Source organism: Cynocephalus volans, chromosome X (genome assembly GCF_027409185.1).
Source record: "Cynocephalus volans isolate mCynVol1 chromosome X, mCynVol1.pri, whole genome shotgun sequence".
NCBI classification, from domain to species: domain Eukaryota; kingdom Metazoa; phylum Chordata; class Mammalia; order Dermoptera; family Cynocephalidae; genus Cynocephalus; species Cynocephalus volans.
The window spans coordinates 115,657,639-115,685,413 of record NC_084478.1 but is presented as its reverse complement, the minus strand read 5'-3'; the positions used below and the strand labels follow the sequence as shown (position 1 = coordinate 115,685,413).

Sequence of the window (27,775 nt, the reverse complement as noted above, 5' to 3'; positions counted from 1 at the left end):
GGAGGCTTCACAGTTCTTGACTAAAAATTATATTACAAAGCTATAGTAACCAAAACAGTATGGTACTGGCATAAAAACTGAAATACAGGCCAGTAGAACAAGATAGAGAGTCAAGAAATAAATCCAAACATACTGGTTAAATAATTTTCAACAAGGGCACCAAGAGTACCTAATGGGGAAAGAAAAGTCTCTTCAATAAATGGTGAAGTGAAAATTGAATTTCCACATGCAAAATGAAATTGGACTCTTATCTTATACCATACACAAAAATCAATTCAAAATGGATAAAATATATAATTGTAAAACATGGAACCATAAAACTACTAGAAGAGAACATATGAGAAAAGCTACTTGATATAGGCCTTAGCAATGAATTTTTGGATATCACACCAAAAGCTCAGGCTATAAAGGCAAAAAATAAATAAATGTAACTACATCAAACTAAAACACTTCTGCACAGCACAGGAAATAATCGACCAAATGAAAAGGCAACCTATAGCCTGGGAAAAGTTGGAAAACCAAATATCTCATAATGAGGCTAATAACCAAAATTTGTAAAGAATGCTTACAACTCAATAGCAGAAAACAAAAAGGAAACAATCAAGAGAGTGAAATGACAACCTACAGAGTGGGAGAAAATTTTTGCTAACTATGCATCTGAGAAGGGATTAATATCTATAATACACAAGGAACTCAAGTAATTATACAGTAAATAAACAAATAACCCAATTAATAAATGGTAAAGGAGCTGAATAGCCATTTTTCAAAGGAAGACATACATATGGCCAATAGATACATGAAAAAATGCTCAACATCACTAATCATCAGGGAGATGCAAATTCAAACTACATTGAGATACCACCCCACCCCAATTGGACTGGGTATAATCAAAAAGATGGTGAGTAATGAATGTTGGTGAGAGTGTGGAGAGAAGGGAACACTCCTACACTGCTGGTGGGACTGTAAATTAGTGCAACCACTATGGAAAACAGTATGGAGGTTTCTCAAACAACTACAGGTAGACCTTCCATATGAACCAGCTTCTGGGTATATATCCAGAGAAATGGAAATCACCATGTCAAAGGGATACCTGCACTCCCATGTTCATTGCAGCTCTGCTTATAATAGCCAAGACATGAAACAAACATAAATGTCCATCAAGGGATGATTGGATAAGGAAAATGTGGTATATATACACAATGGAATACTACTGTGCCATGAAAAAGAATGAAATTCTCCCATTTGCAAGAACATGGATGAGCCTGGAGAAACTTACGCTGAGTGAAATAAGCAGAGGGATAAATACCACATGTACTCACTCATATGTGGGAACTAAGAGAGAAAGAAAGAAGGAAAGAAAGACCACAGTAGTGCATTGGTCTTACAGAGTTAGAGAACATTCCTTGGGCTACAAAGTGGAGTGGCAGTGAAAAGGGGAAGGGGAGGGAGGTTGGATATAATTGGGAGGGGGACAAGGGGTACAAATGCAATTTGTTGTAATGGGTATGCTGCCAATATGTATCTGGCCCTCACATCATGGGCACGAGGGGTGACAATCAGCTTTGTATCTCATGAATATTCATAATAAATAAATAAATAAATAAAATGGGCAAAAGATATGAACAGACATTTCTCCAAAGAAGACATAAAAATGTGTAACAGGTATATATGAAAAGGTGTTCAACAATACTAATCATCAGAGAAATGCAAATTAAAACCACCATGAGATATCACCTCACACCTATAAGGATGGCTATTATCAAAAATATAAAAGATAACAAATGTTGACAAGGATGGAAAATAGAAATCCTTGCACACTGTTGGTGGGAATATATATTGGCACAACCATTATGGAAAAGAGTATGGAGTTTCCTAAACAAATTAAAAATAGAACTACCATACAACCCAGCAATCCCTCTTCTGGGCATATACCCAAAGGAAATGAAATCACTACCTTATAACGATATCTACACACCCATATTCACTGCAGCATTATTCACAGTAGCCAAGATATGGAAACAACCTAAGCGGTCATTGATGGGTGAATGGATAACAAAAAAGTGGTATAAATATGCAATGGAATATTATTCAGCCTTAAAAAAAGATCCTGCCCTTTGCCACATTATGGATGGACCCGGAGGACATTATGCCACATGAAATAAGCCAGACACAGAAATAAAAATATCACATGATATCATTTATATGTAGAATCTAAAAGAAAAATAAATAAATACAAAGAGAAAATAAAACAGTAGTTACCAGGGACAGGCGGTGGAGGGAGAAGAAATGGAGAGATCTAAGTCAAAGGATCCAAAATAGCACATATGTAAGATGAACAAGTTTAGAGATCAAATGCACAACATGGGATCTAAAGTTAATAAAATTGTACTGTATTTGAGATTTTACTTAAATAAGTAGAATTTCACTGCTCTTGCCACATGAAAAAGTAACTGTGAGATGATGAATATGTTAATCTGCTTCAACATAGTAACCATTTTACTATCTATATGTATCACATAACACTATTTTATAAACCTCAAATATAAACAATAAAATTTATTTTTTTAAAAATGTATGTAAAATTAAATAAATAAATAATAAATAAAACACAAAAGAGCATGGCCAAAATATAACTCTTGAATCCCTCCCACCTTACAAAACCTGGTCTCCCTGTCTTCCCCATTTTAGTAAATAGTACTACTGTCTACCCTTTTACTAAAACCCAAAACCTAGGAATCATCATACAGAAGTATACTCACTTCTATCTCTACAGTATGTCTTGAATGCATCAATTTATTGCAATATATAATTATACACATTCATGTGTTTATTCATATAATCTCTATCTTCCCCCTAACCCTCATGCCAGACATTATACTTTAAGCTCAATTAGGGCAGACACCATGTCTAGTTTAGTTCATCTCTATTCACCTAGTGCAATGAGTATTTGATGAATGTTAAAAGAATATCAAATATATTATTTGTGAAGCCAGGGTTGATAACCACTGCATTAGGTAATAAACATGTGTTTCACTTGTCCCAAAATGTCCTTTTCACCGTTTACCTCATATGCCAGTCGAGGTAAATTAAATAGCATCATAAAGATAATTTTATTTTTTATTTATTTTTTTTCAAGCTTTTTAAAAATTATGTATTTATTTATTTATTTATTTATTTTTAAATTTTATTTTGTCAATATACATTGTGGCTGATTATTGTTGCCCATCACCAAAACCTCAGTCCCTCCTCCCTCCCCCCTCCCCCCCAACAATGTCCTTTCTGTTTGCTTGTCGTATCAACTTCAAGTAATTGTGGTTGTTATATCTTCTCCCCCCCCCGGGTTTTTTTTGTGTGTGTGTGTGTGTGAATTTATATATTAATTTTTAGCTCCCACCAATAAGTGAGAACATGTGGTATTTCTCTTTCTGTGCCTGACTCATTTCACTTAATATAATTCTCTCAAGGTCCATCCATGTTGTTGCAAATGGCAGTATTTCATACGTTTTTATAGCTGAGTAGTATTCCATTGTGTAGATGTACCACATTTTCTGTATCCACTCATCTGATGATGGACATTTGGGCTGGTTCCAACTCTTGGCTATTATAAAGAGTGCTGCGATGAACATTGGGGAACAGGTATACCTTCGACTTGATGATTTCCATTCCTCTGGGTATATTCCCAACAGTGGGATAGCTGGGTCGTATGGTAGATCTATCTGCAATTGTTTGAGGAATCTCCATACCATTTTCCATAGAGGCTGTACCATTTTGCAGTCCCACCAAAGATAATTTTAATAGTACAAAATTTAAGGATAGAGATAGCAATGTTTGATTTTAGGAGCAAGGGGGATTCCGTGGTTAAAATATGATTTCAAATGCTTTTTATCAGAAAAACAAATTGAAGCACATTTACTTCTTATGCAACTATTATGCAAGAATTTATGGTGAGACTATGATGGCATGTCCATCAAAATTGAGCAAACAACTCAGGGTACTGGCCCAATAATGTCTGAAGATTATTATTACTTCCTTCTTTTTTTTCCAGTTTATCTTTCTCAATGACTTTATTATTTTTTTATTGTTTATGAATATTCATGGAGTACAAAGAAAATTGTCACCACCCGTGCCTAAGATGTGATGGCCAGATAACATTCCATGTCCCCCACCCAGTTATCCCTCCAGTTATCCCCGACCTCCCTTCCCATCCCCCTTTCCCCACTCCACTTTGTAAGCATAGTAAATTACTACATACTATCAGTTGTACACAAACGAATCTTACAGGGGAACAACTTGGTTTATTTCTCTCTTATGACACTTGCATTCTTTTTTATCTTTATTTATTTATTTTCTTAAATGTTTTGCTTTGTTTTTATTGGTTATGAATATTCATGGGGTACAAAAGCAAATTGTCACCATTCATGCCCAAGATGTGATGGCCAGATCCATACTGGCAGCATGCCCATTACCACAAATTGTGATTATACCCAATGTCCCCCATCCAATTATCCCCTCAATTATCCCCAACTTCCCTCCCCATTCCCCTTGCCCACTCTGCTTTGTATCCCTAGGTATGTTCTCTCTGTCTGCAAGTTCAACGCACAACTGTGGTCTTTCTTTTTCTCTTAGCTCCCACTTATGTGTGAGTACATACAGTATTAATCCCTCTGTGCTTTGCTTATTTCACTCAACGTAAGTTTCTCTAAGCTCATTCGTGTTGTTGCAAATGGGAGAATTTCATTCTTTTTTATGGCAGAGTATTATTCCATGGTGTATTTATACCACAGTTTCCTTATCCAATCGTCCAATAATGGACATTTAAGTTGGTTCCGTGTCTTGACTTCTGTAAACAGAGATGTGATGAACATGGGAGTGCAGGTATCCCTTTGACATGATGATTCCCATTCCTCTGGGTATATACCCAAAAGTGAGATTGCTGGATTGTATGTCAGGTCTATCAGTAGTTGTTTGAGAATCCTCCCTACTGTTTTCCATAGTTGTTGGACTAATTTACAGTCCAACCAACAGTGTAGGAACATTCCCTTCTCTCTACATCCTCACCAGCATTTGTTATTCTCTGTCTTTTTGGTTATAGCCAATCTAACTGAGGTGAGATGATATCTCAATGTGGTTTTAACTTGCATTTCCCTGATGACTAGTGCTGTTGAGTATTTTTTCATATATCTGTTGGTGATTTATATGTGTTTCTTTGAAAAGTTTCTATTCAGTTCCTTTGCCCATTTTTTAATTGGGATATTTGGGGTTTTTTACTGTGTAAATGCTTGAGTTCCTTGTATATTATGGATATCAAACCCTTGTCAGATGCATAGTTAGCAAAATTTTTCTCCCACTCTGTAGGTTGTTATTTCACTCTGTTCATTGTTTCCTTTGCTGTGCAAAAGCTTTTTAGTTTGATACAGTCTCAACAGTTTATTTTTTCTTTTGTTGCTGGTGCTTTTGGGCTCATGTTCATAAAGTCTGTGCTTAGGCCTTAGTTCATGAAGAGTTTCATCTATATTTTCCCTTAGTACTTTTACAGTTTCAGGTCTTATATTTAAGTTTTTAATCCATTTTGAGTTGATTTTATTATATGGTGAGAGATGTATGTCTAGTTTCATTCTTCTGCATATGGATATCCAATTTTCCAGGCACCAGTTATTGAAGGGGCAGTCTTTTCCCCAATGTATGTTTTTGTTGTCTTTGTCAAATATCAGATGGTTGTAAACCTGAGGGGTGATTTCTGGGTTCTCTATTCTGCTCCATTGGTCCAAGTGTCTATTTTTATGCCAGTACCATGCTGTTTTAGTTACTATAGCTTTGTAGTATAATTCGAAATCAGGCAGTGTTATGCCTCCATCTTTATTTTTTTTGCTCAGGAATGCAATAAATGCTTGCATCAAAAGAAAGGAAAGACTTCAAATAAACGACCTAACACTATGCCTCAAAGAACTTGGAAAATAATGACTACCTAATCCTAAAGGTTGTAGATGGAAAGAAATAACTAAGATCAGAGCAGAACTAAATGAAATAGAGACCCAAAAAATGATAGAAGATATCAACGAAACAAAAATTTGGTTTTTTGAGAAGAAAAATAAAATAGACAAACCATTAGCTAGGTTAACAACAACAAAAACAACAACAAAAACAAGAGAGAAGACACAAATAACAATAATCAGAAATGAAAATGGAAACATTACAACTGAAACCGCAGAAATACCAAGGATCATTAGAGACTATTATAAACAACTGTATGACAATTATGAAAACTGAAAGATGTGGATAAGTTCCTAGACACATACAAACTACCCAGACTAAACCAAGAAGAGATAGAAAATCTGAACTGACCAGTATCAAACAACTAGATTGAAGCAGTAATCAGCAATCTTCCAACAAAGAAAAGCTCAGTTCTGATGGCTTTATAGCTTGAATTCTATCAGACCTTTAAAGAGGAATTAATACCAACTCTCCTCACACTATTCCAACTCATTCTCTCCCAAACTCATTCTATGAGGCCAACATAACTCTGATACCAAAACCAGATAAAGACACAACAAAAAAAGAAAATTATAGGCCAATATCCTTGATGAACATAGATGCAAAAATCCTCAACAAAATATTAGCAATCAGAATGCAGCAACACATCAAAAAAATTACACACCATGATCAAGTGGGATTGATCCCAAGGAAGCAAGTATGGTTCAGAATATGAAAGTCAATAAATGTGATACATCACATCAATAAACTCAAGGACAAAAAAGCATATGATTATCTCAATAGAAGCTGAAAAAGCATTTGACAAAATTCAACATCCCTTCATGATAAAGATTCTCAACAAATTAGGTATAGAAGGAAAGTATCTCAACACAGTAAAAGCCATCTATGACAAACCCACTGCCAGTATCATTCTGAATGGGGGAAAACTGAAGGCTTTTCACTTAAGAACAGGAAAAAGACAAGGATGCCCACTCTCACTACTTCTATTTACATAGTACTGGAGGTAATAGTCAGAGCAATCAGGCAAGAGAAAGAAATAAAGGGCACCCAGATTTAAAAGATGAAGTCAAACTGTCCCTATTTGCAGATGATATGATACTATATATAGAAAAACCTAAAGACTCTCTTTAAAAACTCCTAGAGTTGGTTAATAATTTCAGTAACATTGCAGGATAAAAAATTACTGCCTTCTTATCTCATTTTCCAAGAATACAGTTAGAGAGAGTTATCAGACCCTACAGGTGGGCTCCAATGCAAATGATTCACAAAACATTTAAATTAGTTCTTCAACAATCATACTAAGTGACTACTGTATGCCAGACACACAAGTGGGTATTTTTCCAGGCCAGTCAGAAGGGATCAAGGCAATGCACCCCAGAAAGGAATCAACCTTCTGTCCCAGTAGAAAGCCCACATGGCTCCTCACTTAAGTTTCTGCCTCTGGTGGTTGACAGTTGCTCCTCAGCATTCCCCCTGGAGCATAGTACCAACCCACAGAGACATTCTTAGGTATATAAAGTACTCCTGGTACCAAGAAATGATTTATGGACTTGAACCGATGAATTATTTTCCTATTTGACAGCCAAAAGAGGCCATTTAACTGCCTTTATAAACCACCCGGGATGAATCATAATGACATAAGGAATTGCTAGACAGGAAAAAGACAGTCTCCTCAACATGCTTGTCCTAGGGACTCATTTCCACCCCATCTTTGTGTCAGCAGCATTCATTCTTGGCTCACACATCATCAAAATATCTTGCTGGTTGCAAAAACTCATTTATACAGACAACATATTTGCTCTGACCAACTTAATTGACAAATTATTCCACATGATTGCATCTACTTGAATGAAACAGTTCTGCCTGAAATACCTATTTATGTGACTCTTTGCTTGAGTTTTTCATAACCCCTAGTTAACTTTCTAATTTCTTAAATTCATCCCCTGTAAATGAAGCACTCTATTAACAATAGCAATTTGTCTTAGACTGTTTGTCAGACTGCTTTCTTGCAGTGAATGGCTGTTAGGTCACCTTCGCAAGCTTTCCATGAATAATAATGATGATGATGATAATACTAATTATAACAATTAATATCATTTGAGGACCTACTATTTTCTAGGCACCACTCTATGTGTTTTTCATATATTTTCTTCAACTCAACATAGCAACACCATTCCCATTTTGGATAGGAAAAAGATCCCTGAAGTGCAGAGGGGTAAATTAAGTTTCTCAGTGTCACATACCTACTATTAGAATCATCATTTGGATCATGGTTTTCTGGTTCTGAAACAGGGTCCACAGGATTAAATCAAGTTCTAAATGTTTTCTACAGGTCTTCTCTTAGAACCAAATTTTTAGTTGTGTTAAATTCCCTTTATATTTTTATATATATTTTTAGAAGCATCTTTTGGTATTTTGCTCAGCATAAGGTCTTATCCTTCCACACATAAGAATATCTGTTCTAGTCAAATCAGCTCATAATACTATGAGCAGTGGATAGCTTTATGAACATTTACTAGTGGAAGAGGCTCAGGCTTTGGGAAAACAACCACCACCTGACTCTTCATTCCAGTACCAACATTTAATTGCTGTAGAACATTGAAAAGCACAAGCAACCAAAGAAAAAATAAACAAATGGGATTATATCAAACTCAAAAGCTTCTGCACATTAAAGGAAAAAATCAACAGAGTGGAAAGACAACCTAGGGAAAGGGAGAAAATATTTGCAAGGTATACATTTCACGAGGAATTAATATCAAGAATATATAAAGAACTCAAACAACTATACAGCAAAGCAAAACAAAACAAAACAAAATCACCCAATTAAAAAATGGGCAAAGTCCTTTCTGTTTGCTTGTCGTATCAACTTCAAATAATTGTGGTTGTTATATCTTCTTCCTCCCCCCCCCCCCGGTTTGTTGGGGGGGAGGGGGGAGGGAGAAGGGAGGGAGGTTTTGGTGATGGGGAGCAATAATCAGCCACAATGTATATCGACAAAATAAAATTTAAAAAAAAAATAAAAAAAATAAATAATAAATAAAAAAATAATAATAATAAAAAAAGAGATACATCAACCAGTATACAAAGAATTTAAAAAAAAAAAAATGGGCAAAGGAGATGAGTAGACATTTTTCAAAGGAAGACATACAGATGGCCAGCAGGTACATGAGAAAATGCTTGGCATCACTAGTCAGCAGAGAAATGAAAATCAAAGCCACATTGAGATATCATCTCACCCCAGTTAGGCTGGCCATTATTAAAAAGACTGAGAATAACAAATGCTGGTGAAGATGCAGGGAAAGGGGAATTTTTCTACACTGTTGTGGGACTGTAAATTAGCACAGTCAGTATAGAAAACAGTATGAAGTCTCCTCAAACAATTACAGATACAATCCAGCAATCCCACTACTGTGTATATATCCAAAGGAATGGAAATCATCATGTCAGTGGGACACCTGCACTCCCATGTTCACTGCAGCTCTATTTACTATAGCCAAGATATGGAACCAACCTAAATATCCATTGACAGATGACTGGATAAGGAAAATGTGGTATATATACACAATGGAATACTATTCATTCATAAAAAGGAATGGAATTCTGCCATTTGCAGCAACATGGATGAGTCTGGATAAAATTATATTAAGTGAAATAAGCCAGACAAGGAAAGAGAAATACCACACGTTCTCACTCATAACCAGGTGCTAAGAAGGAAAGGAAGGAAAGGAAGGGACGGAGGAAGGAAGGAAGAAAGGGAGGGAGGAAGAGAGTGAGGTAGGAAGACAGGGAGAGAGGGATAGAGGGAGGGAGAAAGGAAAGGATGGAAGGGAGGAAGTGAGGGAGAGAGGGAAGGAGGAAGAGAGGGAGGGAGGAAGGACGGATGGACGGATGGATCACAACAATATGTTGAGCTTTCAGAAGGAGAGAACATACCTAAGGATACTAAAGATGAGGAAGGGAGGGAAGTGGTTTGGAGAGTGATAGATCAGGTTAGGGAATAAAGAAAAATCATGATTTGTAATAATGAATATGCTAATTACAAATAAACAAAATTTTTTATAAAAATTTTAAATTACTTCTTATAATTTCAATTTCCACATCTGTAAAGTAGGGCTAAAATGACATAACTTACAGGATGTTGAGGTGATTAAATGAGATCAAATACATAAAAGTATAGAGTCCAGCTCCTAGCTCCATAATTTTGTGTTGTATATAAACATTAAAGTAAACCTTTGTATGGGGAGGAGCAGAATTTGGAGGACACAAATGTAACTGGTGAGACAAAACTTACACAAGGAAAATCTCTAATAAATTATATATTATAATTATAAATTAGCATCAAACAGTGTGGTGAAAACTTTTGCAAAATAGCCAAGAAAATTCAGGAGAAAGAAACAGGTGACTGTAAGATGAGGTTAGTATATGAAGGCTTCAAAAAGAAAGTACAGGAGTGCAAAATGTGTGCTGACAAAGAGGAGTGGAAAGATCACAAAGCAGGCAGACAAGCAGGAAGGAAAGAAACTGCAGACATTTATTGAGCACTGTTGTGTGCAAGAGCCATTCAGAAAGTTTGTAGCAGGGTGCTTTAAGAGCAGTGTTTTGGAGGAAATTTGGATTCGAATCCTCGCTCCACCACTTACTAGGTGTGTGATCATAGCTGAGTAATTTATCCTCTCTGACTCTCCATTTCTTCCCGTATAAAACAGAGGAAACATCACCAACCTACTGAGGTTGTTGTGAGCTTTGACTGTTTGTAAAGTACAATGCCTGACCCAATAAATATTAGTTCTCTGAGCATCTGCTCCACTCTATTGGATCTAGTTCTTGGATGACCTCCCTCCGTACAAAGTTCCTAGTTTTCATTCCTACACAAGTGTGGCTTGATAGAATATTATCAGTATTCTCAAACCACTGCTCTCAGGATGGTACAGGATGAGCAGCTGAAACTCTCACAAATAAACATTATGGACCTAGGAAAATTTGTGCTCATGAATATCAGGGGCCTACACACCTAGGTGTCACAATGTAAATCCTTCCCAAGAATCCCTTCCCCCAGCCTTAACTCAGTATCAGAGAAGGCAGCCAGGGAGTTAATGATCACCTCAGGTTCTGGAAGAGAGCCACTGGAGCAGAACTGGTCTGGAAAGGCACATTTGCCATATCCTGCTGCCATGTGCTCTAACTTACCCCAGCTCTGTAAGTTGCTCTCCTGCACAGCTGCTTGTGAAATAAGCACACAGGAACAAATGCTCTCACAGTCTCTGACTTTGCAGGGAAACAAGACGGTCTTTCTGCTGATGGGACAGTTAATAGTATTAGTTCATCTCCCTGTAGGGCATAGAAACATGACACAAACATTTACCTAGGACAGAGACTGGCAATCTCTTTGACCCTGGCTGTCACCAAAAGGGTCAATAGATAGCTCTGTGTCTACATTGGGGCAGAGCAAGGGAAGTAAGGGAGAGAAAGGAGAAACAAAATAAGAGTGGCAGAAGGGGAAAAAAAAATCACTCTCTAGATTGACACCCAACGCCCTCCTTCCCAGTAATTTTTTTTTTTTCTTTCTAGTCCCCCGAGGTCACAAATAGGGTTGATCTTATTTCTGGAGAGAACAAGCAGCCACCTGCAGGCTAGGAATTGTAACACTCTGGGAAAGGCCCCCCACAGGCCCTGCAAAGTTACCAGAAATTCCCACCATTAGTCATGCCTATGAGTTACAGAATTAAAATATCTATTAAATTGCAAATATGTTAGCTGAGAAGGGAAACATTTTTGGCTTTTCTCAGTCATGAATTCTTTAGCTCATTGAGGTATTAGATTAGCCCCAACAGAAAGCAAGGATCTGAGAAAATGGGCTGCAGAGAAGACAGGACATTAGAACAGTTAAAAGAGGTACATAAGGGACAAAGACATCATCTAAGGTAGGCTAGAAAAGACCAGGGTTGCCTGCGAAGGGAGAGAGATGCCTAAGAGGAAAGGCAAAAAAGCTGCTGCAAGCCGGTGTTGGTCATAAGATTTCTGCACCTGCGACTGCAAAAGAACAGTCAATTATGAAATGCACAGTCATGCGAAAGTTCCTTCCCTTAATGCAGCCAAGAAGTATTGACTGCTGAGGTCCTTCCTTATTAAGTTACACAAAAGGTACAGACGAGGTACATTTTCATGAGATAATCAGGACACATGCATTCAGATCATGTTGACTGGCTGCTCAGAGAGAACATGAAAGAGAGAAAACACATGCCAATGATTTGTTCCCTTCAGTGCTTCACATCACACTGCTTCAGGGCAGCTTTAAGGTGGGTGCTTTATCCCCAGGGCTCTTCATTTATCTGTAACATCTGAGACCAACTTGCTTCATCATCTAAATCGCTCCTCTCTGTAAGGTGATCAATTTGTCAATACCACTCCTGTAGTGTTACATCCATAAATTGTGCCCTTCATTCTCTACTTAGATCGACTGGTCTACTGGATGGTGTGATTAAGATGGCTTCGGTGTACGGTTCTCAGTTTGTCTATTAACTGCTCTCCAGGCTACTTCAGGTTTTAAAAAAATTTTCCCCACTCACTGCTGGAGATGGAAATAGTAGAGCAGAGACTGAGCCGAACCACATAGTCAGTCGCTTGTTTAAAAATCCTACTGAACTGAATCTTTTAAGGCAGAGGCCACAAACAGGCAGCCCCCAAATTGAATTTAGCCTGCAGGCGTGTTTTATTTGGTCCACAGAGAGCTTTACAATTCAGGGATTTCCAAATAAAAATCCAGACTTCCAGCATCTCTTCAAATATTAGAGGGCCTAGCAATATTGAATCCTCAATCTCAGTGGCAGCAATCAGCAAGGGCTGAGACAGTGTTGCTAGTACTTTCCAGTTTGCCCCTCCCTGTTGCCTCACATACCTGGTCCATCACACTCATGTACATGGCCTGTCTGACTTCTAGAAGCATTTGAGTATTGATCAGGGGGTTACCTCTTTGCTGATTTGGATTCAGCCATCAGTAGCTAATGCTTTTCCTTTTAGGATCAGAAATATTTCTTCTTAAAGACAAAATAATGGATTGACACATGAACATTTTAAATAAAAGGTTATTTCAGGGATGCTTAGACCTGAGCTCGGGAGTCACCAACTTTGGAGTCCTTCTAGGGTTGTAGCTCCTCTTCTTCTGGCCCAGCACCCAGGATTAAGGGACTGCACACAGAGTAACAGTGGGGTAGGGTAGGAAGAGCATCAGACTAGAACACAGAAGATAGGGGTTGTAGTCTTAGCCATACCATTCAGCAGCTGCCACCCCAGGGCAAATGGTTTAAATTCTCAGAGCCATTGTTTATTTTTTCTAAAAAGCACAGATAATAATAGCAATAATATCTTTGCTGCTGACTCCTCAAGTTCTTGAGAGCAACAGAATGAGATCTCAGAAGTGAAAGTGCTTTGAAATAACAAAGGGCTCTACAAAGACAAAGGTGTCTTATTTGTACCCAACCAAAGCACTCACCAATCAAATAAGCACCCAACCCAACCAAACCAAGCTACAAATAATTCTTGAATAACTGCTATATGCTCAGCACTTGGGGATGTAGAAGAGAAATAATCAACAAAGGAGCTTCCAGGTTTAAGGAGCTTCCAGGCTGGTTGAGAAAATAAGACAAAAAATAAAAAACAATAGACTATTACAATTTTAACGTAAAGTAAATGCCCAATAAGTATTTTACTGATGCTATTGAAGTTATGGTCATTAGGAGGATGCAAATAGAGCTAGGTACTAATTGGTACTCACTTAGTGACTCAGCTTTCCTAAAGTTTGTTCTGTAAACTAAGCATCCTCAGATGCTGTCAGGGGGGAGAAGTGAATGTAGTCATACAAGTTTAAGAAGTGTCCTAAAATATATCCCATCCCCCTTTTAGAAAATTACAATACACATTAGAATATTATAGTCACTAAGGTGTCCTAAGATACATTGCATAAAAGAAAGCAATTTAACTATGACCTAGCAGATAAATTGCAGAAACTATCTTTTACCATCCACTCTCCTGTTCTCTCCTCCCTTCTTTCCCTTCTCTCGGTTCGTCTCTTGGAAATCTCTTGGAAATATCTCTCTTCACATCTCTTACAATTGGAGCTCCACAGAACAGTTTGGGAAACACTACAGCAGTCCCACCATAACCCCAATGGATGCTTGAAAACACAGATAGTACAAAACCCTATATATACTATGTTTTTTCCTATACATACATATTTTGATAACATTTAATTTATAAATTAGGTACAGTAAGAGAGTTTTAAAAATAATAGTAAAACAGATCAATTATAATAATATAATAAAATTTATGTGAATGTGGTCTATCTCTCAAAATATCTCATTGTACTGTACTCACCTATTTTTGGACAGTGGTTGACCACAGTTAAATGAAACCTTGGAAAGCAAAACCATGGATATGGAGAGATTACTCTAATCTAGTGAATAACTTCAACGTTTTTCACGTGTTCCAAAGGGGAACATACTTCTCTCCCCATCTGCATGCTTTCAGAACCACCTTAGAAACTTGAATCCTGAAATCCCTGTTACATACAGTAGGTACTGATTTATGTGTTGATTAAGCTTTATCAGCTGAGCCAACATTGTTTAATCAGACACTTCTCCATTGCTTCACTTCCACTAGCTTGAAATCACTGTCATATCTGCAATGTACCTCATTGGAATCTATTTTTTTCTCAACATGGATCGTCATATTAGTAGGGCCATATGGCACCAAAACATGAAACTTGGCATATTCTATCTTTCATACGTTCAAACTTTTCCTGGCATCTCACTTGTTCTTCCTTCTTTTCTGGCATCACCCCATGCTCAGATTGAATTCTGTGTCCTATTCCAAATGACCTTAACTAAGATGTTCAACTAAGAGCTAAGGACGAGGCTCAAATATGTCAAGTGAACCTTTTTTTAGGGGTATCTAAATTTCAATAGGGAATTAATGTAGACCAAATTGTGAATGCCCAAAAAGTATTATAGTGGGATGATGGACATCGTGATTGATATTGTGGTATTTGTTCTCAAGGTATGCAATATACACATATTTAGTGAATGGCATTATATGGATTGTACTTAATCAACACATAAATCAGTGCCTACTGTATGCAACAAGAAGTTCAGGATTCAAGTTTCTAAAGTATTTCTGAAAGCATGCAGAATGGGAGAGAAGTATGTTCCCCTTTGGAACCTGTGAAAAATGTTAAAGTTATTCGCTAGATTAGAGATCTCTCCTTATCCATGGTTTTGCTTTCCAAAGCTTCAGTTACCTGTGGTCAACCACTACCCAAAAATTGGTGGTGATTAAATAGTTATATTTGAGATTCAGAAAGACCTAGATTCATACCTGTGCTCTGCCAATTACTAAGTACATGACCTTGGGCATGTCAGTTTGCCTCTCTAAGTTTCTGTTTCTTTCTCTATAAAATGGGGACAATAATAGTAACCACCTTTTACAGTGGTTGTGAGGCTTAAATGAGAGAATGAATGAAAGCCACTCAGCACAATGTGTGCCACAGAGAGCTCTCAATAAACATTAGCTCTCTGGAAGCCCCTGTTATGAGTAAGTACTTGTTGGCTTAGAGATTACTTTTCCTGTCACATTATCCTTACTTTGTCAAAATACCTGCTTCTATTTATTCCACCCACTCTCCACCATATTGCTGTTTCACTGTTTTTTCTAAATTCAACCTCACCCCAGTGTCTCAACATTAACAGTAGAGGTATAAAGGAACTAAGAACCAGGGCCACAAAAAGCTTGTTTTCCAACCTGAATGTGAAATTGCTTCCTCTGTGTGTAAATAGCCGCCATGTTCTACACTGAGGAAAGTTATTCTAACAAGCCACGTTAAAGTCTAAATACTTACAACATACACGACAGTTAAAGTTAGCCAAATGGAATTAAAAGCATTTGTTGAAGCCATGCATTTGAACATCTTCACCACAGACTGATCCCAAGTCCCACTTTGCAGTTTTACTAAGCTTTATATGTCCAGATTGCTTTGCTACTATTGCTTAACAGTAACCCAGCAGCAAATCTTTGAAGCATGTGCATAGACTATACCACTCTTGCCATGACATTTTGACACCAATGGGCTAAGAGATTATCCCTAATGTGTGAAAAGTCCCCAGTCAGAAACCCTAGAGCTGTCTATAATAATCAGGATAAGAGGCATTATTTGCATATTCATCAGAGAACAGGTTAGTGGTTTTTTTTCTAAAGACCCATTTCAAAAAAGCTGCATAAAAGCCAGCATTTGTGAATGACTCGTCAGATGAATGGTGAATTACCTTCCAAATAAAGTGAATTAGTGCTGGCTTTCTGTTTGTGTCCATTTGGGGGAGTCTCTATAATTTATGTTTGCCTTTGACCTTCTCCAGGCAGACCTTCTCCTCACCTCCCAGGAGACCATAGTCCATTATCTTGCTCACCCTCTCCTGCTCCTCTCCTCCTTCCATTATCACATGCTCTACATTCTCACCATCGTCTAACTAACTCGCCCAGCTTCACTTATCACTTCAACTAGCCCTTGAAACAAATTCAATGTGAGAATAAAGAAAAAAAAATTTTTTAAAGCAAATAGCTACCTAAAATATGCTGTGGGAAATAAAACTTTTAGCTGTAGGCATCCTTGGTAAATGACATAAACATGCTATATATTGTGCATTTTATTTGCTGTTAAATCCCTCCCTACTCATCTGCAGCCTCCAGTAGAATAAAAAGAAATTTCCATAATAACATCACACAGATCTGCCATGATTTATACAATAAAAGTGTTTGTGAAAAGTTGCATTTAAGTCAAATCCTATTTTAATGCAATACAGCTGGATGCTTAAAAAAATAAAATGGCAAATTGTTTTATATGGAGAAATAATTTCATAAAGCAGATAGTTACCTTCTAATTTATCAGTTTTAAATACCTTGTTCTTTTTAAGTAGCATCTACATACTTTAAAAGAACATTTGTTTTATTGAAAATGTTTCTCAGAACTATAAATTTAAAAAGAACAGTAAGAAAATAAACTTTCAAAAATTTGACAGTCTTTCAGAACTTCCATACTTGCTGTAGTGGATTTAATTGTGTTCCCCCAAAACTCCCTGAAGCTTGAATTGTGTCCCCCAAGTTTTACATATTAGAAACTTAGCCCCCACTGTGACTGTTGAGAGGGTGGGAAATCCTATGATGGTAATTGGAAGGTGGAGACTTGAAGAGGTGACTGGATTTTAGGACCATACAGTAGTGAATGGATTAAACGTTGTGGTCATGGGTGTGGTTTTGAGGGCTTTAAAAGGGGAGCATGACGTATCTGTCTCTCTCTGCTCTCTCTGCTTCCACCATCTTGCAGTGTGAGACCCCTGAGTCATCACCACCAGATGGACTTTGGACTTCCCAGCCCAGCCTCAGAAAACGTAAGCAATAAATTTTATTTTCTTTGTAAATCACCCAGTTCAGTGTACTTTGTTATAAGCAACAAAAACGGACTAATACAATTGCAATACACCATCCTAAAGAATCTCTAGCTACATAATTTTGCAATTAACCAATCCTATTGATTTCATAATAAAATTCTTAACCTGTGCCTATATATTGTTAAACTCAAAACAAGTATGCATAGGTTATTCTTTAAATAACCCCAGCCTTATATTTTGAATTATAAGAGGACAATTCACTTGTTTATTGCATTCATGATACTGAGCATACAAAGCACAATGTAACACATAATACTGCAAATAATAGTACATCATCACAGAGAAACCTCTTGAACTTCCATATCAAAATCCATATTGTTTCTACATCAAGCATAACATTCGAACTGTTCAATTAAATACATAAACTTTATATCATCTATATCAACAATGACTACTGACCCAAGGATAATCAAAAATAAATTTGAGGGCCGACCCTGTGGCGCACTCAGGAGAGTGCGGCACTGGGAGCGCAGCGACGCTCCCGCCGCGGGTTCGGATCCTATATAGGAATGGCCGGTGCGCTCACTGGCTGAGTACCGGTCAGGAAAAAGACAAAAAAAAAAAAAAAAATTGAATTATTTTGTCCAGCTTGTAGCTCATTGCCTGGCATACATTATGTACTCAGTACATTTCCATTTAAATGGTAAGTGAATAAATGGCTTCTTTTAGTGGTTGAGATTGCTTTACCCATATACTCCCTTGACATATTTCCTTTGGTTACCAATGACTTGCATTTTCATGACAGCTCTTAGGAGTTTAGGGGAAACAATTTGGGACATATGAAAATTAGTTTGTGTGTGTGTGTGTGTGTACATGTATGAGTGTGTGTGAACTAACATGCTCACAGGGAATCAAACCTATTACTTAGACTTGTTTATTACTATTATCTCCTCTACTGTTACTCAAAGAATAATCCTGGGAAATCATACAACAGAATCACCTGGACAAAATGGTAAATTCTTAGTTTTGCTGATTAGTACTAAATTAGAATCTGAGGGAGAGACCCGGGATCCTATATTTTAAAATCCTCATCTTCATCCTACCTGGGTCCCTCCACATGATTCTGATGCACATTAAATTTTGAGAACCTCTGCAAAGTATTCAGGTGAAATTTTAAATCCATATATCAACTTTATTAAAAGTTTAAAGTGTGTAAACTAACATCATATAAAATACACAAAATACGTAGCTCTGCTTTTCTAGAATCAAACATGAACTAAAGAAGCAAATGTGTTGTTGCCATAACCCATTAGAAGCAAATGCAAAAGAGGTTTGATACTTTATCCTGGTTCAACTTAAAATTCAAGGCAAATACTATGTTACAAACTTTAGTAAATCCTTCCCAAATGGATGTGCTCTGTAAGCATCTGATGAGGATTGGTAATTGTGGTCAAAGTGATGCTGCTGCAAGGCTTTGTGCATGGTCAGGTCACTTGCTAATGAGGTATAACCGCCTATGATTGAGTCTTCTGCCATTATTGAGGCAGGGAAGTCTGGTTCACACTGAGGAAATCAGAAACAAATCAAAAGCAGATCTTTGCTATTTGGAATTGGTTCAATATCGTAGTTATTTTGAAAGCACATGGGGGAAAAACATGCAATTCTAATCAAAATATTTATACTTTCACAGAAGTTGCTCTACAAATTCAAACTGAAAAGTAAAACTTTCATTTACTAGGATAAAGAATAAACTAAAAAATCACATAAATATATCTTAGTTTATTAAAAATATATTTTTTATTCCCTGTATTAACATTCAGGAGTTTTGAAAATACAAACATAAACACTGGTATCTGAGAAATCAAAAATTTAATTAAATATTTGGGTTATAACAATGAACTTAACTCAGCATCTATCAACTTTAGTTGACTAATTTTAACACTACCCCAGAAAGGGCATTGATAAAGAGTATATGATAATTAACCAACAGGATGATGTCAACATTAGATGGTTAAACAGGTAACGCCCAAATGCATTAGTCATAAGTCACTTAATGCAACCAATATTGCAATTGTCTGGATAATTTTAAAGTTTATTATGGTCCAGATTTTATCTATAATACACACATACTTTTTTATCATATATATTTGAGGTATACTACATGATGTTTTTACATAGTAAAATAACTGCTACAGTCAAATAAATTAACATATCCATCTCCTCATATAGTTTTGTGTGTGTGTGTGTGTGTGTGTGTGTGGTAAGAGCAACTGAAAAAGACTCTCTTAGTAAATTTCCAGTATACAACAGAATATTATTAACTCTAGTCATAATGCTGTACATTAGATCCTTACATACATAAATGAAACATCATATATACCTTTTAACCTACGTCCCCTGTTCCCTTTCCCCTGTCCCTGGTAATCATCATTCTACTCTCTGTTGTTATATATTCATCTTTTCTTAGATTCCACACATAACTTCCACATGATATATTTCACAAATATAATAAAATTAAAATTAGTCACGATTTGCTCATGAACAATAGCAAGTAGACTTTTCATCGTACAGTTTCGTAGGGTCCATCATAACCATTGTGAGGGATATCTTTATGGTTTTAGATTCCATCCGATGTGTGAAAACCTTCTTAAAATTCTCCAACAGACAAGAATATTCTGAGTTTCTCTCCATTCACTCCTATGAGTAGTTACGAGTTTACATTTTGCTAATACTTCAGATGTAAAACACACACATGCACATTCTACTTTTGCAGTTGCTCTACATAAGAATCACTAAAAGGTCACAATAACATCAATCATTTATGGAGAATTTTGTATAAACAATATTTTGAATGCAGTACAAGAAGATTTTATTCCAAAAGTCCAATAGAACCTCATTCTGAAAACAGCTTACACCTACAAGGAGGTTCTACATATGGTTAAGTCAGCATTCTATAGTTGTTCCAGTATATCTTTTCTGAGAAGTTTAGTAACAATCTATGATATATGGAAAAATCAGAAAACTTACATAACAGCAGAGAACAGATATGCAGCATTTGGGCCCTTATTTCCTAAATTAATTGTTCATATTCCACATATAGCTGTTACTTCAGTGAAATTTATTAATAGTAAGCTTCCCAACTGTTTGACTTGCAGCCAATTCTAAATTCACAGCAAATTGGCTCTATGGACAAATTCTTTCTTCCCAAACCAAATTATACTTAAAATCTCATCTGCCATAATTTGGTTCCTACCTGTAACTTTCAATTCGGTTGTTCGTCTTACAAGTTTTCCTTCATACTTAAGTTCACACGTGTAATTTCCTCCATCTTCTTCTTGAACTTCCTGGATTAGAAGAGCATTTCCTTTCTGTATTATTATGCTTCTCCACATTTTTGGCTTGCATTCCTGCAGAGAAAATATTTGCAAGTAAGCAAAAAATAAAAATTTGCTTCACATATATCGTAGTACTGGCAAATTAGTACTTTCACTTTTTTGTATTCTTCTCTTTAGTTTTCAAAGTATGTAACTAAGAAGTTAAGTCAATGACCAAGCAACGTCACAAATGTGTCTTATTCTGACCAATTCAAATATCACAACTAACACACTAAGAGCTACTTTAAAGGCCTGAACCCATAAGCAAGAAGTCTTCAGAGGCATTCTGCAAAAATAGAAAAGCATACAATCTCCCCAAATGTAAGAGGTATAGCAGAACTTTAATGTTGCTAAATATTATTAAAATGTTTTGGTTCTTTCTATTTGACAGGGATTTTCTTAAATGTCCTAAGAGGATATGGTTCACTTAGCCAGTTAGTATGCTCCAGGGGAGACTTAGGCATCATTAAACATTCATAACAGGCTTTTACATTGGCAATGAAGTTTACAATTGTTTCATTACTTCTCATTGTAAAGACTAATACTAATACCACAGAGTCTTACTCCTTAGAGTCAAGAGATCCATTTAGGGGATGAGGGGAAGGAGTCTAGAAAATTAGGCTTAAAGAGTTCTCTAGAAACATAGCTAGGTAAAATGAGGACACACTTTCTTATAATAACTGCACAGAGAAAGCATCCACTTACTTTCTGATTTCAATGATGTATAACCAGAGAATAAGATTTGGGTTTTGAAACCAATTATATTATCCTGATGGGAATGTGAGGAGTCTTGTTACTGGAATTGGACTTCCCTAGAAAGGAATGTGTAACAAGTTTCCTGACAGTGGCAAGGATGCAGTAATAACCAAGTATGCAAGAATATTCAGCCATCTGGCTTCGTCTTTTGGGAATTTTCTCAGACTAATTTTCAATATTGTCCCCATCTGTCTACCCCACTTACCCCAAATGTTCAACCAACGTGGATGCATAGAGGATAGTTAAGAGGGAGTGTTGAATAATCAAGATAGAAGTATTTTATTATCTAAATTCTGAGTCTGTCAGTTGGCACAATAAGGAAATTGATTTTGAGGCAGATGATGTGAACAACATGTGAGAGCACCTTCTACTTTCCCCACTATGGTGTATACAGCATCCGCATCTACCTCTCTTCTTAACCCCACCGCTGACACATGCATCCTAAACATTCACTTAAAGTTAGAATCTATGCTGGCTCAATCCCCAGCTATGAGTGCTCGTGTGTGTCTGCATGTGTAAATGTTTTGGGAGAGCGAGTACCCATTTATCAGTTTTTCACTATAACAATTTTTTTTTCTTTTATGTTAGCAGCAGTTTTGACAACAAAACACAAAAACTGGCGCTTAAGTTCTCAGGTATATTATTTAAGATATATGCTTGCTTTATGTCCAACTACCCACACACATTGTCAGAGAGTAAATAAATGGAATGCTATTGAGGGAATCTAGATATAAGGCTGCTTCACTCCCCAGGGTCTTTCTGAAGAACAGTTAAGGGTCTGTCTGAAATTATATTACATACCATGTCTGGCAAGGTTTATTACCTATATGAGATTTGCTTCTGAGTTAAACCTTGGGATATAAAGTTTCTGGGAAAATGAAGAAGAAAATCTGAACAGAGAGAAAAAAACAGCCCAGCTGCCACTGTCGTCATACAATAATAATCCACAATTATTTTCGCATTGCTTCCAACCCTGATAGCCTCAGATTTCTAAAGAATCATTCTGAAGGTCATTAAACAAATATATGGTCCCGCTGGGCATTTTGAGAGGAAAAGAAAATGAAAACTGAGCTGCTGCACTTTCACACAGCAGTGGTGCAGGCGGGAAAATGAGCCCACACACTCATTTTATTCAAAGACAAATGGCATTGTTTTCTAATGTCATTTGGGGGGAAAGTCCATATGTAATTAGTTCTAACCATTTTCATTTTCCCTGTTCACTGCTCTGTTTCCTCTCCTCCCCAGGGAGTAAAAACTAAAGAATATATAGAAATTAGAAATTACTCGTACCTACTGATAAAGAACAGCCTGGAGTCTTTACAGATTGAGATATATCTAGATAGTCCTAAATGCTTTCAAAGTTGCCATCTAGCCTTGTGAAGGATTATTTGTATCCAGTAGAGGGCTTTTGGGGGGGAAACTGTGGAATACAAAAAATGTTGCCTTCAGCTCACTTTCACCCCTCTGGAGACAATTTAGTATAGATGAAAAGGCAAACTGGCTTTAGCGCAAGACATCTCTAGGTTAAAAACCAGGGTTCACTTAAGTCCTGTGATCTTGGGCAAATTTGCTTAACTTCTTTAGGTCTCAATTTCTTCTGCTGCATTATAGGGGTAATATTAACTACCATATGAGTAGGCAGAATCTTGAGGTTTACAGGTTTATTCATTACATTCTTGTAGGACAGCGCTATATATAGTGGTCATCCAGCACAGAGAATGTTCCATTCCTAAACTTTCCCAATCCTGGATAATGTCTCTTCAGAACCTCTGGCTCTGCTTGGTGAAAACTCGTGTTTATAGAGTAATCAGATAAAAACAATTCATTAATTGGTTAGCTATCCACAAAAATAATATTTTAACCCAATGAAAATGCATAGCTCCTGAGAGGCCACTCCAACACTAATCTTAGCAGGTGGGTAGAAGAGCTATAGCTTGGTCAGATAGGCCTTTGAAGTACCTTTCCCATCGCTCCATATAGATGACCATCCTGCTCCCACCAATCCACCTTTTGGAAAGTTACTTTGTCGGCTACCCTACCTTGGTCTGGGTACTTACGTAGAATCTCAGAAGTCTTCCAGGCTCTTGACTCCATTATTTTCAGTGTCTCTTCCCTAAGCTGCTGGCTGCTTAGCTTGCTGCTGTCACTGCTTCTCTCTTGCCCCCTTTTTTCCTAGTTGACAGACAACATTGCCATACCTCACTGTATCAGACCTGTTAAATTCTGACAGCCTGTTAGGCAAAGTTTGAAACACACAGGTCAAGTCTCAAGATGGCTGTTTATCTGAGGCCAGGACAAACCTCCAAAGGCTCAAATGTGAGCAGGCCCCTAATACTGACTTCAGTGTGTAATGCTTCTCTGTTTATTATCCCAGGAACTGTTAAAATAAACTTCATCAATTTGAAGATTTTTCAGAGGGCCAGTGTTACTGGAGTTGCCTAAATTCAACAAATAGCTCCATTGCATTTCCTAGTTGTCACTTCATAGAGCAGCTTGCTGTAGAACATCCTTGTTCAGTCAACATGATGTCAACCCTTAAAGCCCAGCTCCTTTCCCTCACTTTTAGCCTTCCTGGGTGGCAGATGTCCCCTGCCAGCAGTTGCTGGGTTGGTAGCCTAGAATGCACAATGGAGACATATGTTGACCAAGATCCCTGAAGTAACCATATTTGCTAGCTACATTTGGATCTTGGAGTTTCCACCTTGAAATATTCACCACTGTACTTGTACTCACAATCTAGTTCTGAGATAGCATCATCACACACACAGGTGCTTTTTAATCCATTTGATTTGGTGGTCATGGTTACTTTAGTGCCATTCAGAGCACATGACTCATTTCTCAAGGTAAAAACATGAGGAAGATTGATTAAAATATTTCTTCTGATTCTAAGTTTCAACCACAAAGCAGCTGTGCAATCATAAGTCAATCATGGAAACTCTGGTCCTCAAAGCACTTTTGTTTGAATACCCAACATCCACCTCTTCAGACTAAATTTTCTCCTTTGTGCTGGAGACTGTACTATCCCGTAGGGCATCCAGGCATCTTATTAACAATTTTTAGGGAACCCAAACATTGTGCAATTTAAAGATGGAGGAGATGCTTAGGAACACAATTGTGAATTAGTTATCAACCTTCCCCTTTTAAGCTCTACCTCTACTTCAAATGTAACCCAGTCCAAGGATTTCTTTCCCTCCTAAGCTATATTTATCCAACTTTCTATCTTAATATTGGAGTTGGTAGCCTATGGTGGTTAAGAATGTAAGTTCTAGACTCAAACGTTTTGGTTGGAATCCCAAGTTGTATGTTCTCAAGCATGCTACTAAACCAATCTAAGCCCCAGTTGCTTCACCTATTAAAAAAACAGGGGCAGTTCTGGTCAAGATAGCAAAATAGATGGTCCCAAGCATCACTCTCTCCCACAAATCAACAAATTTACAACTATTAAAAAGCAATGACAGTCAAGCTGGGACCACTAGAGATCAGGGGAAGAGGAAGAGAGACCTACAGAGTGCATGAAAGCAGGAGAAGCCACGATGAGATAAAGAAAGGATCACTCCCACCATTTCAAGTCTTGGCCACTTCAAGCCTGGCCCTGGTGAGTACACAGAGCAAGAGCTGGCAAAAGCCGCAGGTGTGCCCTTCATATGAAATTACTTGGAGGTGCCTGGGGAGAATAGGACCTCGGTGGCCCTCAGGACAGCAAGACCACTAAAAGGTTCCTGGGAACCCACACAGGAGGGGCCACAGACAACTGAAAAAAGGAGCCACTCAGAGGCCGGTGAGTCACTGCAAGGGACCAGTGCATGGCCTGTGCCATGGGAAGTGTTTGGAGTGTGGTTGGTGGGGATGATGGGCCCACTGGTGTAACATTGGATACAGCATGGACAGCTGATCTGCACTCCAATCAGCTCACGACCACTCAGTGTAGACCAGTAAGGAATATAGAATAGTAGGGTGTGCAGTTTGCTGGAAAGACTCAGGCCCAGACCACAGTTTCCACACGACCCAGGAGTACCAGACCCCAAAAGACCCGGAAGTAGATACAAGGTCAAAAATTAAAACCTGAGCTACTCAAAAAGCCTTCCCCAGAGAATCAGCAGCAAAGCAGCAATTTAGCTCAACTACAGGGCTCACTTGTTTGACCCACAGGAAGTTCCTCCATTTTAGAAATAAGCAAAAGACAAAAAATTAGTTCCAGTGCAGAGTTAAAGTGGTGGGAACAGAGAATAATCCAACATAGAACTAAAAGAATAAACAAAATACCCATAGGCCAGAGATGAAATTTGATATTAACTAGTAAAGGTCTAACACCACAAGAGAACACCTATAAAACCTAGAATGACTGGAAGCCCCCTGGGCTCCCAAGGAGGGAAGGCTGAGTGCCTCACCAAATGTCATCAAAGTAATCCTTGACACCCACAACCAGCCAAACGACAACCACTGAGCCACCACAGGAAGCACCCCAGGCTTCCAAGCTGGGGTGGTTAGGGGGCCAAGCGCTTTGGCCACATCTCCCTGACATTTGTATCCAGCCCAGCAATGACCAAACCACTGCTAGAAGCCCCTGGTCTCCCCTGAAGGAAACAGGGGGGTGCCACAGGCCTCAACCATGCCCCCCTCCTTCCTGCTTCCACCCCATTTCCTTTCCTATTCCCATCTCCCCCTCCCCAACTGCTCTGCAACATCTTAGAATGTAAATCAATAATATTAATAAATAAATAAAAATTAAAAATGATTAATTAAACAATTAGTGAAATAATATTTACCAACTGTGGTGATTATGAGGATTAAATGAGATAATATGTGTAAATGCCCTGTAATATAGGGCATCACATAATAAATATTAACTATTATTCTATTATTATTATTATAATTAGTAGTCTGCTTTCAAATTATATGAGGGCATGTCAAAAAGTTCACGGAAAGATTCACATTATCTTTTAATTCTATTTTTACAAACTTTTTGAAATACCCTTGTATACACATCAATTATGATATGTTAATGATTGTCAGGAGTTAATATAACATACATTTTTATGGGAGCATAGATACAACACATTAGTCCAAAGTCATAATTTTTTAAAAGTATTTTTTAATTAACATGTATTTATTGTACATATTGATGGGGTATAGAGTCATATTTCAATACATGTATACAATTTGTGATGATCAAATTAGTGTAGTTAGCATCTTCATCATTGCAAAAATTTATTATCTCTTTGTGATGAGAACATTTCAACTCCTCTTTTCTAGTCATTTTAGAAAATACAATAAATTACTGTTAATTATAGAGGCTGAGCATTACTGTACACCTCTACAGTTTATTTTTCCTATCCAGCTAAAATTTGGATCCATTAAACTACTACTCCCTATTCCTCTTCTTCCATCCCCTTTTGAACCTCTAGTAACCACAATTCAAATCTCTACTTCTAAAACCTTTTTTTTTAGCTCCCACATATGAGTGACAACATGTGATATTTATCTTTCTTTGTGTGACTTATTTCACTTAACATAATGTCTTCCAGGCTCATATAGGTTGCTGCAAATGACAGGATTTCATTTTGTTCATGGATGAGTAGTATTCTCTTGTGTATGTATATCACATTTTCTTTATCTATTCATCTGTTAATGAACACCTAGGCTGATTACATATTTTGGCTATTGTGAACAATGCTGTAACAAACATGGGGGTACAGATATTTCTTCAGTATGTTAAGTTACTTTCCTTTGGATAAATATTCAGCAGTGGGATTGCTGGATCATATGGTAGCTCTATTTTTACTTATTTAAAGTACCTTTATTAAATTTTCCATAACAACTGCACTAATTTACAGTCCCACCAATAGTATATAAGAGTTTCCTTTTATCTGCATCCTCACCAGTATTTGTTATTTTTTTTCTTTTTTATAATAGCCATTATAACTGGTGTGAGATTATATCTAATTTGGTTTTTATTTCTCTGATGATTAGTGATATTGAGTATTTTTTTATATACCTGTTGTCCATTTTTATGTCTTCTTTTGAGAAATGTCTTTTCAGCTCACTTGTCCATTTTTTAATTGGATATAATTCTAATGCTGGGGTCATCTTGTGGTTTCCTTTCTGATACACAAAAGTCTTATAAGTCATCACTACCATCCTCACAAGAGAAAAAATGCAGAACAAACAGAAAACCAACAACTCTTCTCAGATCTAGCTGATAATCGAGGTCACAGAGAAAAT

At 37.2% G+C, this 27,775-nt stretch overlaps 1 protein-coding gene across 1 annotated transcript in view; it reads right to left on the bottom strand.

Moving 5' to 3' along the window:
- Positions 1-27,775, bottom strand: part of IL1RAPL2 (interleukin 1 receptor accessory protein like 2) — a 565,961-nt gene that overhangs the window by 468,301 nt on the left and 69,885 nt on the right. The window contains exon 6 of the mRNA XM_063084855.1: positions 20,677-20,830. Within this exon, the coding sequence (XP_062940925.1) occupies positions 20,677-20,830 (154 nt within the window). The remainder of the gene's footprint in view (positions 1-20,676; positions 20,831-27,775) is intronic.